This window comes from Sus scrofa, chromosome 3, assembly GCF_000003025.6.
Source record: "Sus scrofa isolate TJ Tabasco breed Duroc chromosome 3, Sscrofa11.1, whole genome shotgun sequence".
NCBI lineage: Eukaryota > Metazoa > Chordata > Mammalia > Artiodactyla > Suidae > Sus > Sus scrofa.
In genome coordinates, this window is record NC_010445.4 from 167683 (window position 1) to 180668 (window position 12986).

Consider the following 12986-nt stretch of genomic DNA (forward strand, 5'->3'; position numbering starts at 1 on the left):
ACCCACCGTCCCCTTCCACTCTGCAGGAGGACTGCCCAGAGGATCTGAGCATCTCCCAGGCTCTGGCTCCTGCTAGCCCACCTCCTGTCCCTTACGAGGGCTGGGGGCTTTGGGCTGTGCTGGAAAGCACTCTGTGTAGACAACAGGGGTGGTCCGGGAGGTGCCGCTGCTGGGGTGTCCCCTTCACTCCTGGGAGTAGACAGGCTGTTATGGAAACGTCCAGCGCGAGGACCGTTCATCAGATTCGGTCTGATAAGCACCTCCTGCCTTTCACACCCCTTCTGGGCAGCGGGAGATGGGGGAATCCAGCCTCAACAAGCTTCTGCTGCGTCCTGACCTGCATGGTCCAGGAGGCTGGGAAGTGCGCAAACTGACACACAGATAAAGAGTTTAGCAGGGGGCTGGCCTCCACCCTGGAGAACTGGGTTTGAATGGGACAAAGGCTTTTGCGCTGGAAGGGGGCAGGGAGCGAGGCTTTTGGGAAAACGGCAACAGTGCCTTAAAATTAGGGTTTACTGAGGACCCAGGCTTTCCTCATGGCAGCCCGGGTTCAATCCCCGGTCTGGGAACTGAGATCCCTCATCAAGCCGCTGGACACCATGGCCAAAAAAAATAAAACGTTAGAATTCGGGTTTAGGCATGGGCGTGTTCGCAACTGCAGGCTGTTGCCTGCCCTGGGCCTCGGTCTGGCAGGTGGGCTCAGACGCTTCGTACCTTTTTCCAGAAAGATGGGCAGTGCCCCCAGCCTTGTCCCGTGTGAACAAGGGCTTTGTGCTCTGGCTTCCACGCCCCCCTCGAGTGCGACTGCAGGGTCTTGGGCAGAGGGAGGGCTGTGAGGGTCCCACAGACTGGCCGGACTCACCCCTCAGGGACTGACACCCTCCCCGCTCTCACTAGACGCTGCTCTGTGAAAAGGGCAGAGCCGGGGAGCTCAGGGGCGGTGGATGAAGAGGACGGCCTCCAGAGCCCTCGGGCAGCTTTGCCCACGCTGAGCATCCTCCTCCCTCCGTCCCCCAGGGGCCTGGTCTTGGGCACACCCACCCGCTTTGGTCCGACTGTCCTGGGCAGTGGTTCTAGGCTGCCTGACATCCCAGTGGCTGGGGACCCCAAGAGTTCTGGCTTGCCCTGTGCCAAGCAGCGTGACCTGGGGCGAGTCCTGCCTGTCTGTCTCGCAGGCTGTGTGAGTGGATCTCGCCCCCTGGACTACTCTGTCCCAGCTGGTCCCGTCCAGCATCTTTCCCGGGGCGGTGGGCCGGTCGAAGCCAGGCTGGCGTTCCCGGGCATGTTGCAGGTGCTTGATGACTGCTGGAGGGTTGGTGGGTGGGACCGGGTGGCGTCCCCTATGCAGGACAGTGGGCCTGGTGAGGCCTGCTCCCCTAGTCAGAAGCCAAAGTGACTGTGGGCAGATGGGTTCAGCTCTCCGGGGATTCTCCTGTGGACCACAGAGGCCGTTACAACCAGACCCTGTCATTCCAGCCTGCAAATCTGAAATCATAACCCATTCGACGGCGAAACCCCACCCAACATGAACTTACACGGAGGCAAAACCTAAAATGAGAGGCTGTTTATAAATCCCGTTTTTCTCGCTTGGAGTGAACGTTCACGTTCCTCCGAGGAACAGGAGTGTGTTTAATGACAGCGTTCTGCCCTGCACCCGCTCAGGGCTACAGGGTCTGTGGGGTGGATCCACCACCTGCACGTCCTGGCCTCAAAACCCCTGGACACTTCTGCCCCCTGAGATCGTGAACAGGGGCGTAGACCCTGCACCTGCCTCACGGGGCTGTGGAGAGGCCTTGGTGAGGAAGTTTGGGTTCCGAGCTGGGCAGTGTCCCCTGGTACCTCTGTGTGGGTTGCCAGCACCAGGCAAGCCAGTGCCCAGTGAGGCCCTGGGCTGGATGCTCGGCCCCCCTCCCTGCAGCCTTGGGCCTGAAGCTGCTCCCCAAGAGTTCTCGCTTGTCACAAGCCCTCCTTCCTGGGGAAGTAGGTCTTCTGACCTGGAGGCCAGTGGACCTCTGAGAGCACAGCTTCCTCAGGGAACATGTGCTTTCCCAGTGCTGTCTGTGCCCACGTCCAGCTGGACGTTTTGGTTGAAAACCCAGCTGCTTGAGCCCCAGGCTGGGCCCTTGGTTTGGCAGAGCCACTGGGCAGGTTTGGAGAGCAGCACCCCTGGACCGGGGCTGTCCGCTGCTGAGACCCTGCCCCTAGCCCTGCTGTGACCTGGAGGGGTGCAGCCTTCAGAGGCCCCGTCGGAGCCTGGGGTGCAGCCCCTTTACGGAAGCCAGGAGCCTGCCTTGGGATTCAGGATTCAGCAGCACCATCCTTTTAAGCTTGTAACAGAAGAAGGGCTAGAAATGTGGCCCACCTCCCAGTGCTGTCCTGCAAATAGGGAAGCAGGCCTCCAGGAGGGCAGGCTTGCCCACGTCAGCACATCCCAGCCCCGGCGCTGGGCTGTGTCCAGCCCCGGGTGGTCACGTCAGCTTTGGAACCTGAACCCAGAGGTGGCATAGCAGTGACAACGGTTCCATTAAGACTCCCTCATTCAGAACCCTTGATCGGCTCCTGCATCGCGTGCGGGGCCGGCAGAGATTTATTTATAGCTGGGCTCCCCGCCGCTTGGTAATGGCCATTAGCCGCCTTTAAAGAGACTTGGGGCTTTATCGCCCTGCGTTCGGCCTGAAACCAGGCCTTCGGCGGAGCCGGTAACAATTAAATCACTGTTGTGCACAATTACTGATGCAAAGAACAAATGACACAATTAACTGCTCTGTACCTGGAGGTACGCAGAAAGAAGTCACGTGCCCCGGGAGGAGTCGGGCAGCCTCTGGCCTGAAACGCGGGCCCCACAGTTGCTCATCCAGGTCAGGGCAGGGCGGTGCCGGACAGAGGAGCCAGCTCTGGGTTGGCGTCCTGGGTGTGCGCCGACCTGCTAGGAGCTGGGGCTAGGTGGCCACTGGGGCTCCACGTGACAAAGGCCGCCCTGGGGGTAGCTGCCCTGGGTGCCTGGGGGCGGGGGGTGCCTGCCTAATGAGTGGGCTCCTCGGGAAGGCAGCTCTGGGCCCAGAAAGGCCACAGTCCCCCTCCCGCCCCGGGGCACCACCACCTCGGGCTCCACTCAGCGAGATGCCCAAGCCCAGTGCTGGGGGGCCGGGGCTTAGTCTTCCCAGAGGAAGGACAGGGCCCCCCCGGGGGGACCCAGAGAGGGCAATAAAGAGCCGAGCCCCTTCTTGACTCTCCAGCCGTCAGGTTGAAGCTCAGGAACAAAGCCCATGCTTGACCTTGGCACCTGCTCTCCCCATGCCGCGTAGACAGCAGCTGCAGCCCCACGGTCCCTGGGTCCCTTCTGAATGCTGGCAGGAGCGGCTTCCACCGGGGCTAGAGCTGCGGTTTCCCTTTTAGTAAACTGAGCTCCCGAGTCGGGGTGAGCTGCAGCCAGGCTGGGGGCCACTGCTGCTCAAAGGCCTGGGTCTGTGTGACGGACTGAAGTCTGCAGGCCCCTGGTCAGCGAAGGACCAGGTGCAGGTGCCCACGGGGCTGAATGCCGGCCCCAGGGTGCCCACCGCTGCTCGTAAATGGACGCGCCCGCACTATTCTCCGTGGCCCTGGGTCGCCCCGCTGCTGCGGGGTGTGGGGCCGGCCGGGACAAGATGGACATACTCCTGGGGCGAGGCCTCCGCTTCCTCTGACCCTTGAAACAAGGCAGGGCTGTGAGAACAGCTGGACCAGCATCCTGACCGTGACCCCGAAGGACAGATGTTGGTCCCGCTTCACAGATGAGATGGCTGAGGCTTTGACGTCAGCGGCCCTGCTGGCGGCCGGGCAGTGCCTCCCACGCCGGGTGCCTGTGGGATCCATGGGTCTCCAGAAGACAATTCATTCATTTAATCCGGGTGGCCCATCAACACATGGGTCGGGGTTCTAGTTAGAAATGAGGAGGGCACAGGCTTGGGGAGCTTCATCCACAGACCAGGGTCACACTGTCTCCTGATGCCAAATCCTGGGTCCCTTCGGATGGAGCCGGCCTGGAGGGTGGGTCTGGCCCTGGCACCCGTGGAGCCCTGAGGCCCCTGAAACGTTTGGAAACTTGGACCTCGAGGTCCTGCCTCGCTTGGCCCTGAAACATCTGACATTCTGGACACTGTTGCAGACTCTTCACCAGCCTGACCCCCTGCACCGTGGGTGTGGCTCCAGGAGGGGGTGTGACTCATCCCCACGCTCACCTGAGCCCCTGAGTCCTGATCAATAGTCAGTCTCGGGCCTCCCTCAGCCCCACAGGGTAGGCTGGGCATGTGCAGGGTGGAGCTGTGGTCCAGACGAGCGACTTCCCAGGGACCCCGGCCCTGGGAGGCCAAGCGGAGGTGCCAGCTCAGTCCCTCCAGTGTGGTGCCTGCCTGTCACCTCTGCCCTTGGGCTTCTTCCCAGGCCTGTCCATCCCTCCTCTGGTCGGTTCTTCCTGAGCCTAAAACACCCTTCTGTCCAGGCCTCGGTCCTGGACTTCCCCCAACACTCTGCCCCCAGGGCCCTCGCGTCTGTGCCCACACCCTGACCTGCCAGAGCCCGGGGCCGCGGCCCCCCTGGGGTCCTCCCTAGTCCCCAGGGACCACAGCAGTGTGCTTGCTGGCCTGCTCAGGGGTGATGCTGTGTCTCTTCCCTTCCCGTTGCAGCCATGAAGTCGGGGGGCACACAGCTCAAGCTCATCATGACGTTCCAGAACTACGGGCAAGCCCTCTTCAAGCCCATGAAGTAAGTGCCGGGCTGGCGGGGCTGGGGTGCGAGGGGCCGGGGCCGCTGGTGCGCAGACCCTCTGCCTCTGGTGGCGAATGCGGTTTCCTCGCAGTGGAACCCCACCCTCTGTCCTCCGGGCCTGCCTTTCTCGCTGAGCCTGTGTTTGAGGTTCATCCGTGTCATGGCAGGTGTCAGGGCGACAGGCCTTTTACGGCCGAATGACACTGGTACTTGCCTTTCACCTGCTGGTGGACGTTGGGGTTGCGGCCGCTTTGGGGCTGTCTGAACAATGCTGAACGCACACGCGTGTGTGGCTTTTTTGGGTGGGCATACTCCTGAGAGTGGAGTGCTGGGGCCCGTGGCGACCGAGCGCAGCTGTTAAGTGACGGCTGCCTGAGGGGGTCATCCCGCCGCGGTCCCCGCGCGATCGATTGTCAGTGCTCGTCGGTGTTACCTGTCTTTTGGATCCTCGCGGTCTGTGGGTGTCTGATGCTGTCTCCCCGCGGTTCCGACTCAGAGTTCTCTGCTCACGATGTCTGGCCTCTCCACGTCCTTGCTTCTTGGAGAAATATCTGCTCGGATCTTTCGCTGTTATTTAGTTGGTTGTCACTTTGCAAGTGGTAAGAGTCCTGTATGTACCTTGGATGTAAGACCCTTATCCCGTGTGTGGTATCCTCGGAAGCACAATTTTTTCCTTTCGAGGATGTGATTAGTACGTGGTGGTTGCTTGTGCTTTTGGTACATAGTATTTTAAGTTCGAAAGCTGTGTGTGCTGGGGGGTCGTGGTGCGGGTGATGCGTGTGGCTGAAGCTTGGAGTCCCCGGAGTGTCCACAGAGCCAGCAGGCCTGCCGTGGCCATTCCTGTGTGACCTCCAGGGAATTCCTTCCCTCACTGGGCCTCGGCGTGCCCTCCTGTCCACAGAGGCACTGGGGGGGAAGATGTGAGGTCTAACCTCTATTTAACAGATGGCACTGAGTTATCGAAGGAAGCCGGGAGGAGCTGGCGGTTTGGCAAGGCAGGGTGGGGCTGGGCAGACGCACCAGCGTGTACAGGCTTTGCAACAGATTTCGGCCTGCTTCTTGGAAAGGAAGCTTCCAGGCATGCTCATGACGCTGGCTGTGACCCCCCTCCTAGCAGAAAAATACTTTCAGCCACCGCACTGACACCAAGCCCAGCCTGGCCCAGTGCCTGGTGCAGGGAGTGCAGCCATGATTCAGAGCCGGCACTGCTGCCACTTAGGGTGGGGCCCAGAGCAGAGTGTCCACTGCCCCACCATGGCCCCCAGGGGTGCTCAGTGGGTGCTGCACAGACGTCTGTGGAACAACAAGAGAACAAGTCCCAGATGGCAGATAGGAGACAGAGCAGAGCCCTTCCCGTCCAGCGTGACCAGGGCTGGCGAGCGCTTGGGAGGCAGCCAGAAGGTTTCTTGGATGTGACCTCTCGCTAAGGCCTGAGCATGAGTTGGAGGTCAAGTGGACATCACCCCAGGCCAGGAGACCAGCCTGGAGGAGGCGGCACATTTCAGGACCAGACGGCCTCCAAACCCTGGTGCTCGTGCTGTCCAGCACTGAGGTTATTGCACAGATGACCACATGGCAAGGCTACTTAATTCTGATTTTCTTTCTTTCTTTCTTTTGGTTTTTTTTGGGGCCGCACCCATGGCATATGGAAGTTCCCAGGCTAGGCGTCAAATCGGAGCTGCAGCTGCCAGCCTATGCCTCAGCTCACGGCAACACCGCATCCTTAACCCACAGAGCGAGGCCAGGGATTGAACCCACGTCCTCATGATTACTAGTGGGGTTGTTAACTGCTGAGCCATGACGGGAACTCCTGATTTTCTTTATTATTATTATCATTATTTTATGGCTGTGTCTGTGGCACATGAAATTTCCCAGACTGGGGATTGAATCCGAGCTGCAGCTGTGACCCAAGCCACTGCCGTCGATATTTAAACCGCTGCACCATGGTGGGAACTCCCTGTGTCTGTTTAAACTGAGGGTAATTTAAATGAGTTGAAGTTACACCTGGGTCTCACCAGCCACACTCTGGGCGTCAGTGGGACTTGTGGCTGGTGGCGCCGTGCTGGACACACCCCTCATGACAGACAGTTCTGCAGGGAGGTTCTGGGTTTGGAGGTGGCGAGGGCGGAGGGCTTATCATGTGTCCGAGGAGGGATGCTGGCCGCTGCACCTGAGGAGGCATGAGGACGGAGATGCGTGTGGCATCCAGGCAGAGAGGTGCACATGGCCACCTGGAGTGAGAGGAGGGGCTGAGCCGCAGAGAATGTCCCTGCTGTGTGACCTTGGAGCACTGCCCTCCCCTCTCTGGGCCTTGGTTTCCTCACACTGCATTAGGCTGGGTTGCACGTGGCAGGCCCCTGCCTTTCCAGAACCTGCGTGTGTCCAGCGAGGAAAGGCGGAGGTTTTCAGCACCGGTGGAGTGCAGGGGGCAGCTCTCTTTGATTGTCTGGGCGAGCTGGGGTCTGCTGTTCTGACTTTCAAATATTCCAGGGACAAGGAATATTTGGTGCACTTGAGCCGTGGCTATTTAGGGCGGAACAGCTGAATACGGGCTGGAATGGCTCGGATCACTGGCCAGCAAGGCTGCTTTATTATTATTTATTTACTTACTTACTTATTTTTTGTCTTGTTGTCTTTTCTAGGGCCGCTTCCCACAGCATATGGAGATTTCCAGGCTACGGGTCCAATCGGAGCTGTAGCCGCTGGCCTACACCAGAGCCACAGCAATGCGGGATCCAAGCCGCGTCTGTGACTTATACCACAGCTCACGGCAACGCCGGATCCCTAACCCAGTGAGCAAGGCCAGGGATCGAACCTGCAACCTCATGGTTCCTAGTCAGATTCGTTAACCACTGTGCCACAACGGGAACTCCAGCAAGGCTGCTTTAAAGGCCCCAGTCTTCACAAAGTTTGGCGCCCTCCGGTCAGTGTGTGGAAGCCTGAGCCACAAGGCCCTCCGTGCTGCAAGCCCCTCAGCATCTGACATGTGGTCGGGGGCAGCGAGGCGAGGAAGAGACGCTGGCCCCGCCGTAGCTTCGAGGGAAAAATCACTCAACGATAGGACGGCACCACCTATACTGATGGGCCCAGCCTTGCTCGCAAAGCCGAAGGAAAAAACTGCGCAAGCCAGGCTCAGCGAGTCCGAAACGGATCCTTTCAAGTCTGGCTTCATGAGCATCTGTCTTCCAAGGCTCGGGAACTGGGGGCTGTGGAAGGTGCCCCCAAGGAAGGCCCATCAGCGGGCCTGGAGGCCAAGAGGCTGAGGTCGTGGGGGCAGGGAAGGGCACAGTGCCTCAGGGACCCTGACAGTTACCTGATGGGGGACGGGCAGTGTTACCCCATAGACCTCGTTGTGGGGGAGGAGGCGGAAGCTCACAGTGGCAGGGGACATGCCTGAGGGCACCCAAGGCCACTGCCCAGCAGGAGGTGGGGCTGGAGTGGCCCCTGCACGGTCCCCCCCCCCCCGAATCTCAAAGCAGGCGGCCCCTGTCATCTTTGACGTCATTAAAATGTAGGTGACTTTCTGGGTTCCTTGATTAATCACAGCAGTTGAGTTCTCAGCTTCTGTGTTCACACCATGTGAGTGTCCAGGGCCGCTGTAAGGAGGCATCACCACCCGGGGAAGCTTACAGCCTCAGGCAGCTCTTCTCTCTCAGGCCAGAGGCCAGAGTGAGAAACCAGGGTGTCACAGGGCCACCTCCCCCGAAGCCCTCCTGGAGGGTCCTTCCTGCCTTTTCCAGCTTCTGGGTGTGGCCGTCGATCCTGGGCATTCCGTGGCTGCTGGCCACATTCCTCCAGTTTCTGCCCCCTGTCGTCCCATGGCCTCTCCTGTGCGTCTGTGTCAAAATGTCCTCTTCTTGTCAGGACACTGGTCACTGGACTCAGGGCCACCCTGATCCACGATGACCCGTTCTTGCCTTCTCACATCTGCCAAGTCTCTATTTCCACGTGTGGCCGCCTTACAGGGTAAGACTCTTTCGTGTACACCTGCACCTCTTCCCAGGGCCGGGGAGACCAAGGAGGGAAGCTCTCGTCACTGTTGATGGATCCCCCACCCCCCGTATGTGGTAGGAGGAGGGTCGGTTAGGTCAGCAGCAGACATTATCCGTGTTGGTAAAACCCAACGCAGTTTTGCTTTTATCAGCGCCCATGATTCCCCCATTTCCCCACCTTTTTTTTTTTTTTGGCTTTTTAGGACCGCAGCCACGATGTATGGAGGTTCTCAGGCTAGGGGTCCAATCAGAGCTACAGCCCCCGACCTACACCACAGCCACAGCAATGCAGGATCTGAGCTAAGTCTGCAACCTACACCCCAGCTCATGGCAACGCCGGATCCTGAACCCACTGAGCGATGCCAGGGATTGAACCTGCAACCTCATGGTTCCCAGTCGGATTCGTTTCCACTGCGCCACAACGGGAACTCCTTCCCCACCTTCTTAAAACTGACATTTCTGGGGAGATGCCACGTTTGTGTGCAAGTTTGTACACACAGTAAGCAGATCTCCACGACTGAGCACACGCGGGTAACCAGGGGACCAGCATCAGGTCGAGGACAGAGCTGATAGCCCCCAGGCTGTTCTGGCTCGTAGCTTCCATTCCTCGGGTGGCTCCTGCCTCTGTTCCCGGCAGGTGAAGCCCCGCCGCCCCGCCCTGTTGCCCGTGTGTCTCTGAGGTGCCTTTCCTGAGGCTCGTGGTTCTCGTGGCCAAATCACATTCCACTGGGTGAAAACCCGTAATTAATGTGTCCACGTCCTGTTGATGGACTTGTAGGCAGTTCCTGGTTTAAAGAGATTTGCTAGCGGAGCTTCTCTGACTGTCGGGGTTGGTCTTTGGGAACAGGGTCGGGCTGGGGTCAGCTTTGGCTTCAGTAGAGCTGCTGTCTGGGGCTGCCCACCGTGGTCTACACTCCAGGAGCACGGTCCAGGGCAGGGCGGCTGCCGGGCTGGATGCTGATGTCTGTACACGCAGAGCCTGGACGGTCACAGGCAGAGAAGGCCCTCTGGACCCACTGGATCCGGCCGGGCCTGACCCCTCCCCCCTCATTTGGGGGCGGCTGCTCCCCTCTGTCCTGCTCTGGGCTCCTCGATCAGGAGGGACCTCCATGCGGCCTTGGGGGGCCTGTGTCTGCCGTGGGCCCTGCAGGGAAGCACACCCGATCCTGCCCGCCTCATGCTTCGCGTTCGTGCCGCAGTGTGGGCTCCCCGCACGGTCTCCCCGCAGCCACCAGGCTGGGTCGGGATTCCCGAGCGGCTGCAGTGAGAGCTGTCCCCTCATCCCTTCCAGCTGTTTCACTGCCGCAGCTCCGGGGACAGCCGGTGACCCTGTGACTGATGTGTCAGGTCGCGTTATTTTTATCACCACCTACTTCAAGGAGGAAGTTGAGGCTCAGAGGTTTTAAACACAGACAGGGAGTGGCCAGCCGGCCAGGGCTTAGTTAGGCCCAGGGTCTCGGACATCAGGTCCCACGCCGTCAGGCCAGAGACACCATACATGAAGAAGCTCTAAGTACCTGGATTACTTTGGCAAAGAACAGAAACGTGTGTGTGTGCGTGCGCGCGCGAGTGTGCGTGTGAGTGTGTGTGCGTGTGCGCCTGCGTCTCCCAGAGAACCTGTTCCCGAGCAGCTGTTTTGAGGCCCGGGAATTCCTTGTGGCCGAGCTGCAAACACAGAGGCAGCTGCAGAAATATTTGCAGACCGAGTCAGTCTTGACGCAGAAACCCGAGCCTCCGGGCCCGGGGGAGCATCTGAGAGGCAGAGGTGCCAGAGGGCAGGGTGACTGCCACCTCGGTCTGCAGAGCCCACTCAGGCTGCAGGCTGAGCTCACGGGGACAGGGCAGGTGGTGTCCTGGGGGGTTGGCTAGGAGACTCAGGCCCCCATGGCCTCACTGACCTGCCTGCCTTTCAGTCCCGCCAAGGCTTCCCAGTGACCAGTGTCCAGCTGGGGCTTGAGCCCTGACAGGCGCCCTCTCTGCTGTCTTCCTGGTTCTTGTGCTGCCTCTGGGTTAGTGACACGGTGGTGCAGACCCGCTCCCTGGCTGGGGCCCCCTCCACACTAGGGCCCTTGTGGCTGTCGTGAGCATCGGCCCAGAGGCACCTGTTTTCTGCGACCACGTCAGGTGCGCTGCTCTGAGGCCATCCCAGGGCAGGAGTCGCAAGGGACTTGACTCCGAGAGATCGTCTGTCCTTGACCTCCCAACCCCAGCACTTGATGTGCACAGCCCAGCAGGGGCTCCTGAGAGTTCCCCACGTGGCCCCCTGCCCGAAGGAGCAGGACCTCTGAGGGCTGAACTGGCCGCTGCCGGCGACTGCAGACAGAGAGCATCCAGAGCTGCAGAGCCCAGCCGCCCCAGGTTTGGGTGTGATGAGGGGTGACCTGCGAGGGCCTGAGTGGGGGGGGGCTCCCCAGTGGCTGTGTCTGGTCCTTTCGGGGCTCCTTGGTACATTTCCACAGGGCCTCCCCAGACTCCAGGAGTGAAGAGACAGCACGTCTCACGTGGCCACTCAGCCTGCAGCCCCCAGTTGTAGCACATGCCAATTTTCTCCAATCTCATGGATTATCTTTATAGCCAGAAAACCGTGGGCTTGGTTAATTGAAAAACAAGTAACAACCCATTGCTTTGAGAGACTCACCTGAGCTCGTCGGCAGCAGGACAGTGCGGGCACCCAGAGGGGGCTCGAGGCAGAGCGGCCAGGACCTCGGCTCACGTGAACGGCCAGGGCCGGCCTCTCTGGCAGTGGAGGTCACGCCAGCTCCCCAAGCGCTGATTCACCATTAGCCAAAGCTGCGTAACTCCGGCGACCGCAGGCGTGAACCTTCTTTTCCGGCTGCTTCTTGGCAGCTGGGAATTCCTTTTCCTAACGAGGTCAAAGAAAAAGGAAATTTTTTTTTGTTGGCTGTGTCCATGGCATGCAGCCATTCTTGGGCCAGGGATTGAACCTGAGCCCCAGCAGTGACAATACCAAATCCTTAACCCCTAGGCCACCAGGGAACTCTAAGGAAATTATTAACAAGTCTATAGCAGCTGCAGAGAACCCGGCAGGGAGATGGGTACATGGTAAGAACGTAGTAAACCCTGCAGAGATGGCAGCTCTGGGCCAGGGCCCTGCTTCACCGCCTCAAACAAGTGGGGGCTGCACCATCTCCCAGGCCCAGGCCGCCCAGCCTCGGCAGGAGGTGGGGTGTCTGCGGCTGTTTGACCCCTTGGGCTTTTTCACACTCCCGAAAGGAAATGTTGCAGACTTAAGATCGCCTTAAAAAGCCTGGGGGATGCGCTGGAATCAGCCCCTGCGCTCTGCATGTAGTTTGTTTTTCCTGCTGGAGGGAAAACAACCTCACAGCGGCAGCCTCGGTGCCAAATATTCAATCCATGGTCTAGTGTGTAGATTTGGGGCATCTTTTTCTTACCGTGAATAAAGTGATGAGCGACGGGGGCTTAAATACAGAAAGAAGGGGGCAGCTGTGTCTGGGGCATGCATTTGCACCCTAATTTCATTCCTGAGTCATGTCCCCAAGTGCTGGCTGAGCTGACAGGATGGTAATTAAAACACAGAAGGTCTTAAACTTTGAAAGCAAATCTCTCCCCCACTTTGCTTTGGCAAAATCCGGTCTAAATCATCACAGTGGTTTTCAAAGGGAAAGGACGTCAGACTTTCTTCGCAGGTTCAGATCTTCGAATGGTTTTTAAATTGTTTTCATTACATTGATCTGAAGAGGTGTGAGTCTCCCCAAGTTAATTTTTCCACCCACCCATAGACCTGAGTGACTTTTTGTGGTTTTTTTGGTTTTTTTTTTTTTTGTCTTCTTGCCTTTTCTAGGGCTGCACCCACGGCATACGGAGGTTCCCAGGCTAGGGGTCTAATTGGAGCTATAGCTGCCGGCCTACGCCAGAGCAACACGGGATCCAAGCCGCATCTGCAACCTACACCACAGCTCACGGCAACGCCAGATCCTTAACCCACTGAGCAAGGCCAGGGATCAAACCCGCGACCTCATGGTTCCTAGTCGGATTTGTTAACCACTGAGCCACGACGGGAACTCCGACCTGAGCAACTTCTGTCTTGCGTCCCACGTGTTGGAGGAGAAGGGCCCCTGCTGACCACGTGGGCCTGGCCCTGCCCTGCTTCCCAGCACATGGCACGCAGCCTGCATCGCATTTACACTGGGACCAGAGCCGGGCCAGGCCGGGGGTTGTAACCTTTGTCGCCCCCGAGTCTGTGGTCTCTCAGGGCAGAGGCCCTAGATG

The 12986-nt window shown here is 59.2% G+C and overlaps 1 protein-coding gene across 1 annotated transcript in view; it reads left to right on the forward strand.

The window, feature by feature from the left end:
- FAM20C (FAM20C, golgi associated secretory pathway kinase) overlaps positions 1-12986 on the forward strand; it is a 41356-nt gene that overhangs the window by 8576 nt on the left and 19794 nt on the right. Inside the window, exon 3 of the mRNA XM_021085922.1 lies at positions 4662-4740. Coding sequence (XP_020941581.1) covers positions 4662-4740 — 79 coding nt within the window. The remainder of the gene's footprint in view (positions 1-4661; positions 4741-12986) is intronic.